The sequence below is a fragment of the Gekko japonicus genome, unplaced genomic scaffold (genome assembly GCF_001447785.1).
Source record: "Gekko japonicus isolate JY-2015 unplaced genomic scaffold, Gekko_japonicus_V1.1 scaffold791, whole genome shotgun sequence".
NCBI lineage: Eukaryota > Metazoa > Chordata > Lepidosauria > Squamata > Gekkonidae > Gekko > Gekko japonicus.
Genome location: NW_015173696.1, coordinates 604259 through 625034, shown reverse-complemented (window position 1 = coordinate 625034; position 20776 = coordinate 604259). Strand labels below are relative to the sequence as shown.

The window sequence follows — 20776 nt, the reverse complement described above, 5'->3', positions numbered from 1 at the left end:
AACACCAGCAGGGCTGGTCTGAAGTTTTTATTTCAGCTCCCTACACTGGTGGTAGAAAAGCAGGAAGAGGGGGGAGGGCAAGACTGGCCTTTCCCATCAATACGGTGCTCCGCCTAACCCTGGCTCCGAGGCCATCGTGCTGCTGCCCAGGGTAGGCCAGAGAAGATGTACAAACAGCCATTTTCGGTGATTTTTTTGCCATTTGGGCGCACGAGTGTTCTATATGGAAAGAATCTGCGACTGAATGCCCCTCGGGTAAAAGTTGTGGCTGTCGTTTATTTACACGCCTGTACAGTAACCCATCCAGAAGAGCTCAAGGCAGCTGAGCAAATCGCCTACATCTTTTTCATTGGCTTACCTTTTCCCCCAAGGTAGCCAAGAATCTTTAAAGCCACCCAAAACAGTTCGCCTCGCAGTGCTTCTGGGAGGCGCCCTGGCTTTGGAGACAAGTAAACCCACGGTTTACTTGTAGAAGTGGGCAGAAGTCTGAGGGACAGCCGAGAAACGCCCCTCCTCTGTGCTTTGCCACTAAGTCCCCGCCCCCAAATTTAAAGTCAACCCAGATGTCCCAGCCCATCCAGGAAGTCTCAGAAAGGACTGACAAGCCATCGATACGTTTGCACCCATGGGCTTCCTTTAACTTTCTACAGGATCATAGGACACAAGTGGGGACCCACGATACTGACGGGGGGGATTCCTTCCCCGTATTAACTTTATTCCACCCCAGTTACTGCCAGCTAGGACAGGGAGAGCCCCCCCCAGCAAATACTGTAAAAAAAAAAACCCCATTGCAGCCACTGCTGCCAGGCTCCCCCTGACATTTATGCCAATGAGCCCAGCACGGTTCCAGGCCTCCAGCGCTAGGCCTGTGGCAGCTCTCAACGCCACTTTGCCATCAAGGCTTCTGTTGCCGGGCCTCCGCACTTGCACAGAGAATGCTGTTTTACTTTTGGTGAGATTTAACCCCCACTCTGATTATTATTATTATTGAAGATTTAAGATTTTTCTGCAAACCCAGGCAAACCCGCAGATGGGGGGGACGGGGACGTGCTGCTAATAGTATATAGATGGGTACCTGTGGAAGGGAATTAGACGATACTTAAAAAGAAAAAAGAATATTTACATTGAAATGGGTGAGAGATGCTGGTGCTGCCTTACTGCTGTCCTTGCCTTCTGTGCTAGTGTGGCTGTGCGTGTTACTGTCTGTGGAATAATCAATAGATGGCATCACATTTTCAGACAAAGATTCACCCTCTGGGAACACGTTGAGCAGAGCTAGAGCTTTCACACCTAGAGGTGGAGGGATAGAAAGTGAGATATTCAAGAGGAGGAGATTAACACACCAGATCGGCAGTTGCGTACAGGTTGCAGGCAGAAACGGGTATATCTGAATAAAGCGTCCTCAAGTGAAAGCAACCCACACAACAGAGGTCTGTGTGATTCGGGGCTGCAAGTCCACCGTTGCTCCTATATTCAGCAGTGACCATTTCAGCTGCAGCGACAGGGATGTTCTGCTCCCTCATGGAGGAAGGAAAGAGGCAGAATTCTTCCACCACCCCTGAAAAACACAGATCATATCTGGGAACTTTCTGCACAGGAATGCTGGGCTTGTCATAGGAGGGGGGTCAGGAAGGGCCATCTTTGCCTCTCAGAAGCAACATGATGCAGGAGCAGTGGTCTTCTACCCTCCGAGACTCCAGGCCCACCTTGAGCAGCACAGGACCCACTTGGTTTCGACTGCATGTCAGTTCAGTCATGCCAGTCATGTGATAGGAAGAGGCGGAGTCATGCTCCCTGAACCCTCCCATGCTAAAGAGAGACCCTCTCTATTGCTCAGTGGCCTGGCCTCACTATCCATGCCAAGAGCTCAGAAGGGGTGGCATCCTTGATCTCTCCAAAGGCACACTGACAGTTGGTCATCCCATTAATCAGCGGCTAATGAGAGACAGCACTGTATGGACTCAGCAGGAGAAACCCCACGATCTGAGGTCCCAACCCAAAGGCTGGAGGCAGCTGGGAGCAGAAGACTAATGTTCCATCATTCTAAGCAATGTGACCTAGCGTACTGGCTTGGAAGGGCTCTGACAGAGAGTAGATCCCTGCCTTCCCGTGAAGTTATAAGACATAGGAAGCATTCTAGAGAAGCCAGCCATAGAGCTCTGTGTCCCAGATAAGCCAGCCATAGGTAAGGGCTCAGAAGCACTGAAAGAGGATGCGCCATCTTGATATACCCCAGACCCAAGTTGGTATAGAGCAGGGGTGGCCAAACTATGGCTCGGGAGCCGCATGCGGCCCTTTCACACACATTGTGCGGCTCCCAGCAGGGCGGCTGGGGAAGACAAATCTCATTAGCAAACAAACATCATTGGGCAAATAATTATCATTATCGATGTCTGCTTTTACCGCTTTGTGTTATTATTTTGGCAGTCTCATTTAATGTTAATAAAAAAGCAAATCTGCATATTTCCCAGCAAAAACGTGTAATATCTGTCCATGTCTTGCGGCTCTCAACCATCTGACGTTTATTCTATGTGGCTCTTACGTTAAGCAAGTCTGGCCACCCCTGGTATAGAGGGGGAAAGAAAGCTTGGTGTGCATGCAAAGCCTGTGTCGGGATGCCTGGGTTCAAGAAACCACGGTCCCCCCCCCCCCCCCCTTTCACCTTTTCCATGCTGGGCTTTCACCAGGCAATCCCCGATAAGGCGAATGCACTCCTGCTGCAGGGCTCGGGCGTGGGAGACCACCGCGGGGTCAAGCGCCTCGCCTGCCACTTCCTCGCCGCTTGCCAAGTCCGCGCTGTAGAGCGTCAAAGCAGCAAACAGCAGCCAGGAGTAGTTGTGGAGGTACGGCTGGATGAGCCTGTGCTGATTACTGAGTCGAAGGGTCACCATCGGATACACCGTGATGCTGTGGGTGGGAAGGTGGCTGGAAAAGGATGAATGGACTTCAGGTTAAGACAGGCTGGCAGGCATTTTGCTTCACAAAACACCTGTCACTGCAGGGGGGGGTGTATGTGTAAGAACATGGGAACATAAGGAGACCTGCTGGATCAGACCAACGGTCCATCTAGTCCTGCATCCTGTCTCACAGTAGCCAACCAGCTCCTCGGGATGGCCCACAACAGGGCACGGAGGCCGAGGCCTTCCCCCTGATGTTGCCTCCTCCTGACTCTGGGATTCAGAGGATTAGTGCCTCTGAATGTGGAGGTTCCCCTAGATTCACCTGGCTAGTAGCCACCGATAGACCTAATCCTCCATGAATCTATCTAATCCCCTTTTAAAGCTGTTTATTCCTGTGGCCCTCACTACATCCTCTGGCAGCAAATCCCACATTTTAATCACTCCCTGTGTAAAGTAGCTATTTCCTTTTGTCCATCCAAAACCTACTGCCCATCAGCTTCACGGGATGCCCTTGAGTTGTAGTATTCGGGGACAGAGGGAAAATTGTCTATTTGTCAACTCTCTCCACCCCACGTATGGTATTTAGAGACACAGAAACTATCCTTGGCTGTCGGAGCTGGCTACCCAGCCCCAAGGATGGAGATCGGCAGACAATATCCCGAAGAGTATTCTCCATGGGAATGACAACAGCCATTCTACACTATGGACAGCCTCATCCTATGAGTCACCACTGCAGTGTGACAAAACCCTGGGAACTGGCTTTTAATAAATCCCATTTGAGGACAGGTACACGATGCCTTATGCCAAGCCAGACCGTTGCTCCATCTGGTCCAGTGCTGTCTACTCTCACCAGTAACAGCTCTCATAGGCAGAGGAAGACATTCTCAAGCACCTGCGTTTTCCCACTACGTGCAAAAGTAAATCACTGGCCACCAAGTCACAGCACTGCCACACACCTATGATTAGCATCTCCCCCCACCGTTTTATTTTCACAGTCACCCCCCACCGTTTTATTTTCACAGTCACCCTGCGAGGTGAGTTAGGACTGACAGCAACTTGTCCAAGGTCGGATTTGAGCGCAGGGTCTCTTTCATCCGAATATAAAATTCAATTAACTAAGCCACATAGGTGCTCCTATTCTCTCTTAATTGGTAATGTCAAGGTGGGTGTTTTTGTAGGACGGTCACAGCCTCTCCTGTCATCCAACAGGGAGGAGGGGCAGGAGAGACAGCACTGCTTTTTGGAAAACGGGGAAGATGAAGGGAGAGGCTTGGCAAGCTGGGTGTAAACGCAGGTCACAACACGTGGTCACTGGGACAATTCGCTGCTTCGAACGGCCTTCCCCACACCAGCATGTGGTGGTAGTACCACGGAGATGCAAGGCCAGAGGTCATTTCGGGGGGGACCGCGGGGGATCGCAGTTCCCCCGGGTGAGGTATGGGGGGACGGGGCACACGACAAAGCCCTGCCCCCTGCTTCCGTCCGCCCCGCTTCCGGCCCTCATTCAGCCAGGAGGCGGCAGGAGAAGAGGGAGGGTAAGTTGCTTCCTCCCTGCCTCTCCCCACCCCTGCCTGCCTGGGGTCAGGGAGAGCCTTCGCGGGGCTTCCTTGCACTCCCGCCGGCCTTGCAGATCCACCGCTGGGCCCCTCATGGGGCTCGGCAGTGGAGCTGCAAGGCCGGCGGTGGCGGCCGGGACCGTTGGAGGCAGGGTGTGTGGCCTTATGACACACTTCTGGTGATGTCAGGGGGTGTGACATATGCTAATGAGTTATGCTAATGAGTTCCCCTAGCTCTTTTTCTACGAAACGACCCCTGTGCCCGCATTTTTAAAACTCAAACCTCTCCTGTGGAATGAGGGCACATCAGTACCTATCAGAGTACTTCTTGGCAGAGTAACACCCGAGGCAGAAGTCAAAGTCTTCGCACACGTTACAATTAATACGCTGGCCCACGATGATCCCTCGGCAGTGATCGCAGGCATACTCCATGTTAACCATTTCGTGGCTGTCCTCGTGACCTTCGGGTTTCACTCCACCTGGACAAGGTAGGAAAAAATAAATGTTAAGTGGAACAGCAGGGATGTACAAACCCCATCTCGCTACCTTTTCCCACAGTGCAAATGTATGCTCTGGTTCCTCTGCTTTAGAACAGGCCAAGAGCTTCTAAGGGTTAGGGGTTGCAGACCTAAACAGGGCTCTTTTTGTAGAAAAAGCCCAGCAGGAACTCATTAGCATAATAGGCCACACCCAACAGCAGAAACTCATTAGCATATTAGGCCACACCCCTGACAGCACAGCTCATTAGCACATCAGGCCGCACCCCCATGTTACCAGAAGTGCGGTCATCTAGCCACACCCACCTTTTGCTTCTTATTCTGTTTACCTTGTTTGTTGTCAAAACCCAGGGCTTTTTTTTGTAGCAGGGACTCCTTTGCATGTTAGGCCACACACCCCTAATGTAGCCAATCCTAATGAGTTTCTGCTGTTGGGTGTGGCCTATTATGCTAATGAGTTCCTGCTGGGCGTGGCCAACTTGGGAGCCAGCCGGAACTCCGTTCCTGTGCGTTCCTGCCCCAAAATAGCCCTGCCTAAAAATCTTCATATGACTGAGAACCACAAGCCAACAAAACCCCCGTTGCTTGGATCCTTCTATGAGCTAGTCTGAGGAATTTTGCACCCATTAACTACTATCCCTGCTGGAAGAGACCAAAGGTCCATCTGGGCCACTCTTCAACAGTAGTCAAACAGATGCATCTAGGAAGCATATACACAAAATCAAGAAAAAAGCCATTCATCTTTGTCATCTGTCCCAACATATAATGTTTTGAGGTACAGTGCCTCTGAACGTGAAGATTAACACAGGCTGGGGGGAAAATGCTAATGACTTAGCTCTGTACCTAAACCTGCCCCTGCAATCTCTTTAGTGCTCTTCGCACCTCTCCTTTTCCCGTTCTGAAACATTTGGGAGGGAATGGAGGAAAACCGAGAGTTGTTTCTCTCTGTTGTGAAGCCTCCAGGTCCAAAAATAGCAGTCCTGGGGAATCCTATCACTTCTGCCCGTAAGTCCCCTCTACTTCCATCCCCTTGCTAAACATTCTTATATCCCCCCATTTCACTGACCTCCCTCCAACTGAGACTGGATGACATGGTTCACCTTGTAAACCTAGGAAACTGATATGCAGCACGACAAAGCCTAATGCTAAAATATCTCTTTTTGAAGTTTGATTTTTATTTATTTTTACAAAATGCTGTTTCAGTGGAAACTCAACATGTCCTTAAGAAAGTTATGGCTTTTCTGGCAGCTGGCTTACCCAAGAAGCATGTCTTACAAAGATCCATATCATTGCACTGCAAGCAGCGGTAACGGTGCCAGGGCGCAATCTCATCACACCCATCGCACGATATGTCGACATGCAACAGATCGCAGTAGCGGGCAATGAACATATGCATCTGGAACGAGACAGACACGGTTTTCCTTGGCAGTGTTCGCAAAAGCCTTTTTGTGTGTGTGACATAAATGGTACAAGATGAGTTACCCAAGCTTGAGAGAGCCGTGACTGTATGGGAATAATTAAGGAACCAGCTGGGCTGCGCAGCCTCTGGGTAATGGAACAGGAGCTGGGCCCTTTTCCCAACTCATCAGGAAACGGTAAGCAGGAGAAGATGAAGCTTTCTTTAAAAAAAAAAAAGTGCTTCACAAAGAGAACAGATGGGATGAATACATCTCAGAGTTTGCCTCTTCCTCTAAACATGCCTACACAACAGCACTCTCAGTTATAACACCCACAGAGATCCTAGTATGAACCCCTAGGAAGGACTTAGAAATCTTTTCCACGGCTGGCCTGCGACTGCGCAGTCCTATGCTACGACGAAGAACCCTAGTCTGCTGCAATCGAAACAAGAAACTCTTGCAGCACCTTAAGGAGAAACGGATTTATTGCCGCATATGAAAGGGCAGTGGCTCAAGGAGAGAGCCCCAACTCTGCTGGGAACAGGCGGCCCAGGCTCAATTTCTGACATTTCCAGTTACAGGATCTCAGGTAGGCAGCTGGTGTTGGGAGAGACCTTTCCCTGCAGGAGTGCTGCCAAATCTGAGCCGGCTGTATCAATTTGGTATAAGGCAGTTTTGTGATGTGGCACAAGACTCCTTGTTGCTAAGGAAGACTGAGCTTCCAGGGGCTGATTCAGACACAGCAGCTGATACTCCTGGGATCATTTTCTGACAAGTTCTCATGAACGTATATGTACATTTAGAGCTGGTTAAACATGTCCCCCTCTTCAGGGATGTTCCTATGGAGTCCCTTTTCAGGGGTTCAAGAAGGTTCCATATGAGGGGCGTACACTAACTTCCAGGTCCATCAAGACTGTACAGTGTGGACTAGCGGGGAAGTAGCAGTACGTGCCCAATTAACACAGAAAAAGAAACGGGACAGCCATAATGATTCTTATTCTTTCTATAGCACTTTTCAGAAAACTGCTGTAAGACTGAATCTCAACTCCGCCAACGATCAACTTGATGACCTTATGTAAGCCACCATCACCACCCACCTCCTCAGGCAGAAAGCGAGAGTCCCTGTCTATTTCTATAAGCAAAAAATAGCAAAGGTGGAAAGGGCTAAAGCACCTCCACTCATACAAAGCCCCAATCGAAATTACTGCAGCATGCAGCTATTTACCTTTAGAAACAATAAGATCTGTCCACACATCTTCAAGGCCCTTAGTGGTCAGTGACCTACATATCCCTTCGGGACCTCTTCTCTCAGTATGCCCCTAGAAGAACCTTATGCTCAGGGAGTAAGAACTTCCTGGTTATCCCCAGCCTGAGAGAGATCCAGCTGTCCTCAACCAGGGCCAGGGCTTTTTTGGCCCTGGTCTCCACCTGGTAGAACTCTCTCTGCTGGAAAACATCCATGCCTTGCAGGAATTTCCACAGGGCATGTAAGGCAGAGATGTTCTGCCAGGCATTCAGTTGAGGACAGCAATGGGACACTATGACATCTAGCACGCTCATAAACTCCCCCGATCACTCACAACCAATGTTCCCTCTAAGCTGTGGAGTCCTGTGAGCAAAAATTCCACTTTGTGAGCTACTGGCATTAAAATTGTGAGCGAGTGATTTGGCTGCTGCATAAATTAGTTTGTTCTGGAGCCATCCTTCCCGAGCTGAGACAAAAATGTGTGAGCCGGAGGCTAAAAAACTGTGAGCTAGCTCACACTAACTCAGCTTAGAGGGAACACTGCTCACAACCAGTGTTCCTTCTAAGCTGAGTTAGTGTGAGCTAGCTCACAGTCTTCCAGCCTCCAGCTCACACGTTTTTGTCTTAGCTCAGGAAGGGACGGCTCCAGAGCAAACTAATTTATGCAGTAGCCAAATCGCTCGCTCACCACTTTAATGCCAGTCACTCACAAAGACTCCACGGCTTAGAGGGAGCATTGCCCACAACGCCCCCCACCCACCCACCCAGAGGCCGGGGAGCCGAATTTCCCCCACCATCTTGGACTGCATACCGTTTTATTTATTGATCTGTTTTCGAGTAGTTTTAATGTTGGTTTTAAGTTAAATTATTTATTGTATGCTGTTCTATTGTAAGCCACCCTGAGCTCTACTTGTAGGGCAGGGCAGCCTAGTAAATCTAAGTTTAAATAAATAAATAAATAAATAAATCTCCCGCCGCCACCTCTAGTCAGGCCCTAAAAATCTCACATTCCATTTTTTTCCAAAACACACATGCTAGTCTCTGGGCCTCATGGTTGTGAAGATATGCTTGAAAATGCAGGAGTAGAGAGTTTCTGCAGCAACAATTGGATCCAACAGGAGAAGAGGATGAGAAGAGCAACAAGGGAAGTGATGATGAAGCACTTAGCCCCGTGTGGTTTCATTACCCCTTCAGGATTTCCTTCTTCCCAGGAGGTGTGAGGAGGGAAGTATTCCGTTGGGTTCCATCTCCAAAGACAGCCATTTTGGGGTGGTGCTCACCACCCCCTCACAGCCTCAAAAAGGTTGGGGACCCCTAGTCCAGACAATGTACTTCAGCTTCTCACTCCACAGTATTGTTAACGGTTGGATGCAAAACTAGTTCTTTTCAGTTTGAAGTACACAGCCCCGTTGTTAATCCTTGGCTTGCCTTTTAATGAAAAAAGGGGCAATTTTGTGTTTCCCTGGAAGGCACAGTACACAGTTGCCTACAGAAACACATCCCCTGAAAGACCAGGAGAATTACAGCAAGGATAAGAGGCAGACATTTGAAATCCCATGCAAGTATCAGAGCTGAGGATGAAGTCCCAAAAAAGCACTGAAGTGATCAATTCCAGGTTCAGCGTACATCAAGTAACTGATGGTATGGGCTCAAGTTCACACAATTTTATGCCTCTACAAATCCATTTGCTTTTTGTTCTTACTGCAAGAGACTAACATGGACCACCAGGTCTGATCCAACAGGGGGCCTTTTATTCTTTATTCAGTTGTTATTTCTTCCTTCATCTAGCTACAATTAATTCGGGGGGGGGGGGGGAATGCTTCACTTTTAAGAGCCGCAGGAGTCACATTGCACTCTTAGGACTTTTTACCCTGCTTCCACTGTGGTAGCAACTCCCCTAGTATTGATTCTAGAAGTCCCACTTTCCTGAAGCAGGTGGCAAGAATTGCCTGTCTCAGAGGATGGTGTTCTCTCCCCATGACCGAGAACATGAACTACCCGAAATCCCTCCTTTTACACCCCATAAAAGTGAAAGGAGTGGTCTGCAGTTGTATTTCTCTCTGCTTTGATCCCCTTCTCCTTTTGTCTAACAAAACTGATTAGTGCAACCCACTTCACCTTAGGGTGAGCCCCCACTGTTGGAAGACCAACGGCTCAAAGATCTACCTCTTCATCACGCAAGCATCCAGGACGAAAACTTTTTCTTACCTTTCTCTGCTTCTCTGGATCCGCTTGGCTTATCTTGTCACACCAGGCCTCAAAGATTCCATCTTGGCACTCATCCATCCACTCCGAGTTCTGTCTGTAGTCTGCAATTTCGTCTTCTTCGCTCCACTGACTAAGAACGGGCAGAGAAATTAGAGGCTGCTGTAAGAATGACAGCAGTTTAAGGACCCAGCAGAAAAAAGCAGAAAAGCCATCCCCAGGTCATATGAAGTCATAGACACCAAACCCACCTCTTGAGGGCCGTGGCTCGCAAAGGTTGCAGACAGCTTTTCTCGCTAAGTTGGAGGGTGTCCAGTAGATGTCAAAGAAATGAGTGTGTGTGTGTGTGGGCCCCTGAATATTAGCAATTTCTTCATACACTTCTAGAACACTGTTGCCAAGCTCAAGGATCCCTGCCTAAGAACTACTGGCATCAGAAACATACACAGTAAAGCATAATTCGAGTTCAGGAAGAGACACCAACAGAATGTTTCATGGTTTTTAGTTCTCATAAGTCAAAGTTCACTTCATCAGACTCATGAAGGGCGTATAGCCTGGAAAATTTTGTTTGCTTATGGACTTGAATTTTGTTCTGCTACTACAGACTGACATGGCTGCCCCACCTGATAAAACTTAAATGAGAACAGATAGCTCAGATTTGGAAACCTACTTATAACAAATGCTTTCCTTAGGGAGGAGATTCTGGAAAGGCCGGGTACAAATTATCTAACACAAATTATCTTCCTCTGACATGATTAAGTATCCTACATGCTCAGTCACAGTACCTTTTCACAGGTCACTTAAGCACAATAGTGATCTCGGAAAGCCATGAAGAATCCAAGGTGGGCAAGTTCTGAGCTCTTTTAGCCAACAGACACCTCAAGAGGACCATGGACCACCTCTACCTCTAACACAAACACTGCATTTTCAGTTGAAATTCTTCACTATTTGACAACTACGGCCCCTGCCAACTTACCAAATGATACTGTCGTAGGTACTTATGTTTTCCTGTGACATGGTCATGAGGAGCTGTGGCAGCTGTATTTCAATGAAGAAGGAAAGGTCGCGGGGCTCCCAACCCATATCCAAGAGGTGAAGGATGGATGCTTGCACACAGGACAAGGCAGGGAGCAGTGATCTAAGCAAATTGGGAAGACAAAGCAGGACAATTGATTAGAACTCTCAGGAGCACTAAGGCTGTGATCAATTAAAAGAAGGGAGAACGGACTAAAAAAATAAAGACCATGCTTTGATAAGGTAATCCACAATGAAGCCATCTTGGCTGCTCTGCCAGAACCATCAACTGCATGTAAGGATCAAAGGAGGATCAAAAATTTCTCTACACCCAACAAAAAAAATGTATTGTAGCACCTTAAAAACGAACATTTATTGTGGTATAAGCTTTTGAGGACCAGACTTCACTTTATACAACATATGAAATGTTGGCATGTAAACAATGTGTTATACACACACAATCAACAGAGGGGGAAAACTAAACAGTGGTGTCAAAAGGGAATGAAATACAAAGAAAGAGTTTGGCATATCTTTGCTAGGCTCAACAGATATTACTGCCGCTGTGAAGGGGCAGTCCTATTGTCTTTAATACTTCTGAGTTTTGGTCTGAATTGTCACAGACTGTACCTCTAGTATTCCATTGCATTTGGACCTCACAGTTAACTGTTTTCCCTCTAATGTACACAATATGCCAACTGAAGCTACACATCATGAAAGTTTATGCAACAATAAATACGCTGCTCTTTACAACACCACAAAGCTTTTTAAATTTCTAATTCAGAATACAGCTGCCTACTTTAGCAGTAAGAGACTATCTTATGGGGTGCAGATGAGAGCAAAAAACCTCTGGCTAAACAAGGAATCAGCGACAGACTGCGGAAGGCCAAAAAGCCTACAAAGAGAGCCGGGCATGCTTAGAAGTGAGCGATTGTCCGTACTTGTCATCATCGAGGCTGCTAAATCCTTTGACGGCATCGACCAAAAAGAAAAGCAGCTGGTAGTAAGATTCCCGTATTTCTTGATGTAGCTCAGCACCGCAACCTTCGAGGTGTCCGAAGTAACTGGGAAAAGAGAGAGACGGGGTTGCTCAACTGTGACTATAATCCCGGCATTATGAAAGACCTCACCGCAATGTTTATTTTGAGCTGGCAGCGTATCTGCAGCTGCCACGGTGGCTTAGACTGTACCATACCCCTGCACTGTCTTTTTTGCACCAACCTTTTCTAATGCCTGGTTCACACCAGGGCTATTTTTGGGCAGGAACGCACAGCAGGAACTCATTAGCATAATAGGCCACACCCAATAGCAGAAACTCATTAGGATTGGCTACATTAGGGGTGTGTGGCCTAACATGCAAAGGAGTTCCTGCTACAAAAAAAGCTCTGGGTTTTGACAACAAACAAGGTAAACAGAATAAGAAGGGAAAGGTGGGTGTGGCTGGATGACCACACTTCTGGTAACATGGGGGTGTGGCCTAATGTGCTAATGAGCAGTGCTGTCAGGGGTGTGGCCTAATATGCTAATGAGTTTTGCTGTTGGGTGTGGCCTATTATGCTAATAAGTTCCTGCTGGGCTTTTTCTACAAAAAGAGACAGGTTCACACATTCATGTGGCAGAGCCGACTGCACTGCTTAAGACTGCAGGAGGAGAATTCTAGGTTTAAGGATCTCTTTTGTGACACCAATTCCGGCTTTAATCTCTGCCTCACGCGCTCACCCTCCTCTCATAAATGGAGCCAAAATTATAGACCAACTCGGCTGCAGCATCTGAATTTCGGCTCTAACAAACTGCAGTTCTTTCCTTGTCTACGAAGTGGGATTGTAAAGCAGGGTTCAGTCCTGGTTTAGAATCACAGTTTGTGCCCAAGAAACAAATCACAACTGGTTAAACTGTGTACATGAAAGAAAGTAAGCTATGTAACATGAGCAAGACCAGAGGACATACACTGCTAATGGGACACTGCACATACCAAGGCTGTGCATTTTTTTAAAAAACTGGGACAGATGATGAATATTAATTGACAGCAAAGACAATGATTTCCATGTCATGAAGAAATGTTGTCCCGGCCCACATCCTGACAATGGTGCTCCACATCCTCCTGTCTCTGTATGTAGCTTCCTGTCTCTGTATGTAGCTTTGTGTTAATCCAACCTTTTCCTTGGCTCCTTCCTTCTTTAATGTCACGAGTCCAACATTGTTCCCCTAAAGAAATGATGTCGGGTGTAAAGTGTTCTACCTCACACATATGTAAATATAGTCTGCCTACAGTTGTGGGGGCTGTTGTGCTGCAAATCAATCATGCTGACAATCTAAATATAGGATATGAAGCACTGACAAACCCATGCTCAGTTCAGCTGGAGGAATTGAAATGTAAAGTATGACAGCCTCCCCCCCCCCCTGCACAATGCAGTTGCCTCCTGGGTCTGGACCGGACTTGTCCAGGCTTGTCCATGTTGTACTTACCTTCCTTTCCTAACATTCAATTGTTTTCAGGAAAACCCACATTACTGCCCTAAAGCCCTGCGTAAAGTTTCAGCAGCTTTGCTCTGTGAACAGCCGGAACGTTTATGAACATTCCACACCAGCTCCACCAAATGAAGAAGTATCACTAAGGGTATGAGTCAACAGAAACCACTGATTTCAGTGGGACTTGAAAATGCTTGTACATTGGTTGAATCACATCTCCAAAGCCTGGAACCAAATGCATAAACTGAACAGTCCGGTTTTTTTTTAAAAAAACCCATGTATTCTATCTGTACCTTTGAAACACATCCAGGTTGTCATCACACACCACGAATGAAAACTAAATGAACAAATCTATGCACCGTAAATTGGATTTCCTATATGTCTTACTTTGTGAAGTCTTTTTGGCAAGCAAGGAGTTCCAACAGAAAAAGAATGCAGCGTGGGAGGAAACAGTGAGGTTGGCCGAGAGATTTTAGGCACTGGTGAATTGTCTTCAGGACTTCCAAGATATCTTTGGCTTGAGCTTTTCTTAAAGCAAGAACCTCCAACACACTAGAATTAAAACACACACCACACACGGGTGATTACAGGGCATTTACTGAGTAGAACAAATGGGGGCAATGGTATCGGAACAGGAGGATCAAGCAGCTAATCAGATTTTCCTTCTATAAAACAGCTGTACCCACCCTTTCAGTCACAACAGGTCTCTAAAGCAGTTCACAACAAAAATGGGGGGGGGGGAAACAACACGTAAATTATAAATATGACAGGATAGAATAAAAGGGGCACTAGAACAGCAAGAGCAACAAAGCCCATTCTTAAATGCCAAAGGCTCTGACAAATTAAAACTCTTCCAATGTGTAGTCTGAGACACAAGAAGGTTGCAAAGGCTTGGTAGTGGCACCAGGATATGGGTTTCCAATGAAAGCTTTAGCAGACAGATGGGGGATCGTATGGCTGTTCTTTTCTGAGGATACTTACTTTCAAAAATGTTGAGTTGTATACCAAGACTGGGGTGGAGGGGGGTGGGGGGGCAACTCTTGCTTGCAGTACTAAACTAAACTAACTAAAACCTGGCCAGTGTCACATCTGCAAGGAGAAACTTTACTATAAACACTCTCTTGGCTCACGTCTGCTTCACATCAATTGCATTTTTATCCCACCGTTCCTCCAAGACGCTCAGGGTAGCATATATGGTACTCCCCTCTTCAATTTTTCCCATTCCCAAGAACCTCGAGGGGTAGGCTAAACTGTGTGTGACTGGCCCAAAGCCACACACAGCCACTACCAGAGGCCAAATGAAGATATAAACTTCAGTCTTAGTCAAACACTCTAACTCAGCCGCAACTTGGTTCTCAGAATGAAGCGTGGAGCTTCTGGTCAGGTGCCTATCAACTTTCACCCACCCAGCCAAGTCTTAGGTCGAATCTGCATTTTTAAATTAGTTTCGTGCTTCTGTGACGCCGTCTTTCTCTATGCTTGTTTGAAAGCTGTTTGGAGAAGATTCATTTAAAGCAGTTCAGAGGCGCAATTACAATGGAGCCGCCGTGAGAGGGCGATAAACATATGCAGACAGGCGAAAGTATGCTCGCACAGCTGAAGTGTGAAAACGAAAGCAAATGTAGATAGTTTTTTTGAAGACGGAGTCAGAAGGTTGGGACACTGGTGGGAAAGACAAATGCAGATTCGGCCTTAGTCTGCTAGGCCTCGTTTATTTATTATTTTTTAATTATATATTTTTATTTACTAGGCCTCGTTTATGATGCCTACAAATCCCTCACGCCTATGCCTCCCTCTTCCCATTTTTTAAAAGCAATTCTGACTGACAACCCCTAGCCTGCCTCCCCCAATACTACCCCTTTCTTCTGGCACTCTGTGCAATCCATCCTGAAGGTATATCTGTTTTTAAGCAGAGATCTATACCCAGTTCCAAGCATGGACTAGCATGACCGCAAAAGCCCACAAGCTGGCTCACCTTCCGTGACAAAGAGACGGGTCCTTAATGAAATCTAAGACATGCTTCAGGATAGGGTATTTCTCCTTGATGCTGGGTGTGGCTTTGGGCTCTTCCATCGAACGGAAAGAGAGAAGCCGTAGCCTTCCACGGCTAAACGGAGGCTTGCGTGTGGGAGTGGAGGGAGGGGACGAGGCGTCATCTGGCTGCGAGGCACCGCTATCGAGCGGTTTGCTTGGGGAGGCCGAGGCTTTTTCTGCCTGTGGTGAATCCGGGGATTGCTTTCTTACATCTCCTGCTTGACTGCCCTCTGGGGAGGCAGAACCGGTCATCCTGCAGGCAGGTGCTGCATCTGCAGCCTGAAAGTCCGCTTCGATCACAGAGCTTGTCCTTCGGCGCTTGTCTTTGTGGCACTGTCCAAAGTCCTCCATGCTATCGGAGTCATGGCTTTCTGCCTTGGTCCTTGCGGGTAGGAAATTCAGCAATAAAAGGCTCTTCTGGATGCACTGCTGTGCTACAATGTAAGGACAATGGAAAATCATGAGAACCGCTTGAATTGAAAGGCGCAGGCGAAATGTTCCGTTAAAGTCCGGCTTGCACCAACAGCTATTTAGAACCCCAAATGGAGTTAGCGATTCAAATGCAGATGAAGCCACTGATTTATAGCTTGTTTGCTTTCTATTTCCTCCTGTTTCTGTAGGGCAAGGACACCACAGGGGGAGCGATAGCTGTAACTACAGCTTATTGATTCCTACATGACACCAAACCAAAGCTGGATAAACATATGGAGCAGAGGTCCATCAGTAGCTATTAGCCACAAGGCTGGGGGAGGTGATGCACTGTATTCTTGGTGCTTGGGGGGGGGGCAAGAGTGGGAGGGCTTCTAGTGTCCTGGCCCCACTGTTGGACCTCCTGATGGCACCTGGTATTTTTGGCCACTGTGTGACAGAGTGTTGGACTGGATGGGCCATTGGCCTGATCCAACACTGGCTTCTCTTATGTTCTTATGTTCCTGATTCAGGTTTGCTAGCTGACTGCACCAATTCTCTGGACACTGCCACCATGTTGTGGAACAGGAAGAGGATCAGTCTGGACAAAGGAGGACTTCAGATTAGGACACTTCCCCGGAGATCACTCACCACTCCACAAATGATCCCACACCAGCCCAAGCCTAGAGAACCCCAAATGCAGCCCTCTATAATGTCGCACACTGTAGAAAGGAAACAGAAACAGAAGCAAAGCGTGATAATGTGCAAAGACACTTACCAAGAGTTTCTGGGTTCACCTCGCTTGCCTCCCCAGCCGGCTTCTCTTCCCGGTCACTTCCCTGGTCCACGAGGGACTTCTGCTTCATTTCTAGCTGTAGGGAGGATATGGAAATCGTTCACAGTACCCTCAGAATTGTCTTGCCTAGAATGCATTTTCAGCAAGCAGAATTAGAGAGTCCCAAGAGGCTGCAGATTCGACGGATGCATTAGGCTTTCAAAAAGCCCAAGGAAGTCTTCGGCCACCAATTTCATGTACATAAGGTACTTCCCCTGGAAATTAACATGACCAGACATGTAGATCGTCAGCCCTGTTTTCAAAGGTTTCTTGATGCCTATACAAAACTGCAGTTTTCCATGTGATTTTACTACATGTGCGAAGCAAGCCTGAGGCCTCATTCTCACTGGGGGACTAGTCACCCTGTGCCTAGACAATCAGACAGGTGATGGTCCATACAACTGGGTGGCCTGATGTATAAAAACATGCCCTGCATAACTGTTAGAAGGAGTTCTTAAAAAAAAAAAGCCTTCTCCCTGACAAGCTACTTTTCTATATTCAAGCGATCTGTTTATTTTACATTACAGGGCATTCATTTGTGAATTCCCACCTACAGTCTGAAATGCTACAATCCAGGAACAGGTCTACCACTTCCGCGGTACACTGAGTGCGCAAGTTCAGAAACAACGAAGAATAAAATCTCAAGTGCCTAAAAATTATTTTTTTTAAAAACAGTTTTATTAAAGAACAAGGCAGGAAATGAAGAACTAACAGAATTTTATGGCAGATATTCTCCAGCAGGGGAAGGCTCAATATGCTAAGCTCTGTCCCACCTTCTGGCTACAAAGGACAGGGTCTTCTCAGTGGTGGTGCCTTAACTGTAAAATGCCCAGCGCACAGGACTTTAATTGGTGCCCAGTTTGCGGTCTTTTCAGGTACCAGTGGAAAACATTTTGTTTGGTCAGGATTTGTAGCATGTTCCCTGTTAGTCTGACAGGGCACCTCCCCCCCTCCCCCAAAATCCCTGTAGGACAAAAACTTTAATACCGCTTCTGCATTTATAGTGTTGATTATCTATTACTCCCTATTATATTCCATGCTGCTTTTTAAACCACTGTTTTAACTTGCCTTTTTAAGGGATATTAAACGTCCTAAAAACCAATTTATTTGCTGTCAAGCTTCAGCTGACATACTGCAACCCCATAGGGTTTTCAAGGCAAAAGACGGACAGAGGTGGTTTGCCACTGCCTGCCTCTGCATAGTGACCCTCGACTTCCCCAGTGGTCTCCCATCCAAAAACTAACCAGGGCCAACCCTGCTTAGCTTCTCAGATCTGACGAGATCAGGCTGCCCGAGGCTACCCGAGTTACAGTTCTTTTTATTGTAAGTTGCTGCAAACATAATGCATGGAGCAAATACTTAAATAAGTGCACAAATAAATAATTAAAAGCATACCATCCATATTCTGATCCCATCAGCTAGGGAATATACTTGTGCAAACTCATCACTCAAAAGTGCTTTGCCTCCGCTGGTGACTGTGAGGGCAGAGAGGGAGAGGGAGAGAGAAATAAAGGTAGAAAAACAAAACCCTTTTAAGCCAGTCAATCTGATTCTACAGCCAACATTGAGGGCTAAAGGAAATAACAGCAGAGGCTCTGACTGGACCTCTGCCACTACTGCCTCAAGTAGTACAACATGGACACATGAAGCTGACTTACACTGAATCAGACCACTGGCCCCATCAAGGTCACTCTTGTCTACTCAGACTGGCAGAGGCTCTCCAGGGTCTCAGGTAGGGGTCTCTCCCATCACCTACTGCTTGGTCTTTTTAAATGGAGATGCCGGGGATTGAACCTGTGGCCTTCTACATGCAAAGCAGAGACTTCCGCTGACTCACAGACTGCACCATTTCAGGACTGAACCTAGAACCAGATCCGTAGCTTCATGCTTTTCTCACGGACAGTTAAATCTCTCATCATTCTCAGTTCAGACAAACTTGAAATTATTAGTAAATGAAAAGCAGTCTTTGAAACGTTTTTTTTCCTAGGCCTCAAGCAGCTCTCTCAAAGAGAAGCACCACTGATCCTGTGACCCAAGAACAATAGAAGCAACATCTACTGTGACCCAAACATTTTTTTAAAGAAACAGAGCCACTCTTTAAAATGAAATAGCAGCCTAAAGTTGGTTGTGAGAGAGAGTTCATCTTCTGACCCTTTGACTCCTTCAACTCCCAGGCACTGAACTGAAGCCGTCTCGGCTGTATGTGGTTTCTAGAAAACCCAACACTCATTCCTACTCCCTTCACGGGACCCTCAGCCTCCAAATCTTCTGCCTTTCTTTGTAAGAAGGATCCTATTATGTAATTTCTGCAGCGCTTAATGTGTTAGGCTAATACTTGTGCTATGTTTCGGTTCTTTCTGGTGGTTCCAGACTTCTAAAATCGTAACGCACTGTCTATTAATTGTCCCATTTGGTTGACTGTACTGACTTACTGTATGTAATCCACCTTGAGTCCCTGTGCTGAAGGTGGACAATAAATAATGTAAATATTTTTTTTTTAATGGTAGATTTTTCTTTTGGACCAGCCTGGCTGACAACTTCTTTCTGCTGTAGAGAAAAGCATGACCGACTAGGTGGACCTCTGGGCTGGTGTATCATCACTGGTCCTGTGCCTGTTGTTTTAACACAGTTGCTTTAACTTTTTTCATGATCCTTTTTTCATGAACTAGCAGGGGGAGGGGAAGAGAAGAACTACATGACATAAGGGTATAGGCCAGTGGTGGCGAACCTATGGCACGGGTGCTAGAGGTGGCACTCAGAGCCCTCTCTGTTGGCACGTGTGCAATCGCCCCAGCCAGGCCCAAACCATCGTTAAAGTGTCGAATTCTCTGCCAAACCATTTTAAGTAAATTAAAGCATCTGGGATTGCTTTCCTTACTTTGTTTGGATCTAAGTTAATGTATGAGTTGTTTTTTCTAAAGTAAAACCTCAGTATTCAGGTTAAATCGCCGTGTTGGCACTTTGCGATAAATAAGTGGGTTTTAGGTCGCAGTTTGGGCACTCGGTCTCTAAAAGGTTCGCCATCACTGGTATAGGCCAAGGGTTCTAAAAGTACAAGATCCGCCTCCCTCACGAGGTACGGATTTACTTTTTAATACATTTCCATGCCTACATCCTTCTTCTAAGGAGTTCAGGGCTACACGATTCTACCTTCTCAATTTATCCACACAACAACCCTATGAGGTAGTGGTTAGACTGAGAGAGACTCTCTGGTTCAAGGTCATCCAGTGATGCTTTGTGGCAAATGGGGATCCGACCTAGGTCTCCCAAGGCCAGCACACTACACAGCAGAGGCAGGACAGTCTTTCAGAGTCCCACTGAAACAAAGATGCTGGATTTATCGTGCTACTCTCCTCTTGCTAATGAAAAATGAGTCGACTGCTGTGTGGATCACACTGAGCACCTGCCTAATTTTTCACTCGCTTTGCTCAGTCGTGTGAACGAGTTTGGGGACCCTTTCACTACCTCGGTTACATGGGGTCCTCCCATGGAAAAAATTCTGGATTCGTGACAAAACAAGGGTTAGTTATCACAACTCTTAACAAGAGTGCAAACCAGAGTTTGTGGTCTGGACATAACAATTAGCTATGGTTTTCCATGAGTCTTCAAGTCTTTCACTGGCCACGTAGGAGGAGGAGAACATACAAGCTGAACCCCCAGACTCTTAAATGGCAAACCACAGATTACGTTATGTCTGAACAAGGCTCGTAAGACAAGGGCAAAATTTCACAAAACGAAATTTTCACCCATCTTACCTTTGAAGAGACTTGGGCCAATTACTTTTGATTCGCTAAGGTATACTACTCTGTTGATGTACAAAATGTCAAACAATGCATGGAGGGGTCTTACAAATGCACTCAGGCATTGGCAAGATCAAATACTGCAATACTCTGGGGAAAACATCAGCTGTATGAAACATTTTTTCAGAATAACATTGTATTAGCTCGGGAGGTCAAAATAAAATTAATTCTATAACAACAAATCTTCCTGAGCGGGGAAAGTCACAAGTGACTTCTTGTCATTTCAAAAGCAGCCGTGTTAACTGAACTAAGGACTAAGGTTTCTCCTCCTACGTCAAAATGATACCTGATGTGTGTCAAGAGGAGCAAATGTTATTTGGAACGAACATGCAAGCTTGCTTTTGACAGCTGAATTATATCAATTAGAGCAGTAGCCTTTGTTATGAATAAATATTCACTAATGCAGGAGTTACCATAT

General features: G+C 46.7%; 1 protein-coding gene across 1 annotated transcript in view; it reads right to left on the bottom strand.

Annotated features, from left to right (window-relative positions):
• ZZEF1 (zinc finger, ZZ-type with EF-hand domain 1) overlaps positions 1-20776 on the bottom strand; it is a gene marked incomplete at its 5' end in the record, with an annotated part of 113749 nt that overhangs the window by 27314 nt on the left and 65659 nt on the right. The window contains 11 exons of the mRNA XM_015423192.1: positions 1124-1290; positions 2663-2925; positions 4770-4935; positions 6211-6349; positions 9805-9934; positions 10778-10939; positions 11754-11876; positions 13669-13833; positions 15257-15749; positions 16502-16595; positions 17954-18033. Coding sequence (XP_015278678.1) covers positions 1124-1290; positions 2663-2925; positions 4770-4935; positions 6211-6349; positions 9805-9934; positions 10778-10939; positions 11754-11876; positions 13669-13833; positions 15257-15749; positions 16502-16595; positions 17954-18033 — 1982 coding nt within the window. The remainder of the gene's footprint in view (positions 1-1123; positions 1291-2662; positions 2926-4769; positions 4936-6210; positions 6350-9804; positions 9935-10777; positions 10940-11753; positions 11877-13668; positions 13834-15256; positions 15750-16501; positions 16596-17953; positions 18034-20776) is intronic.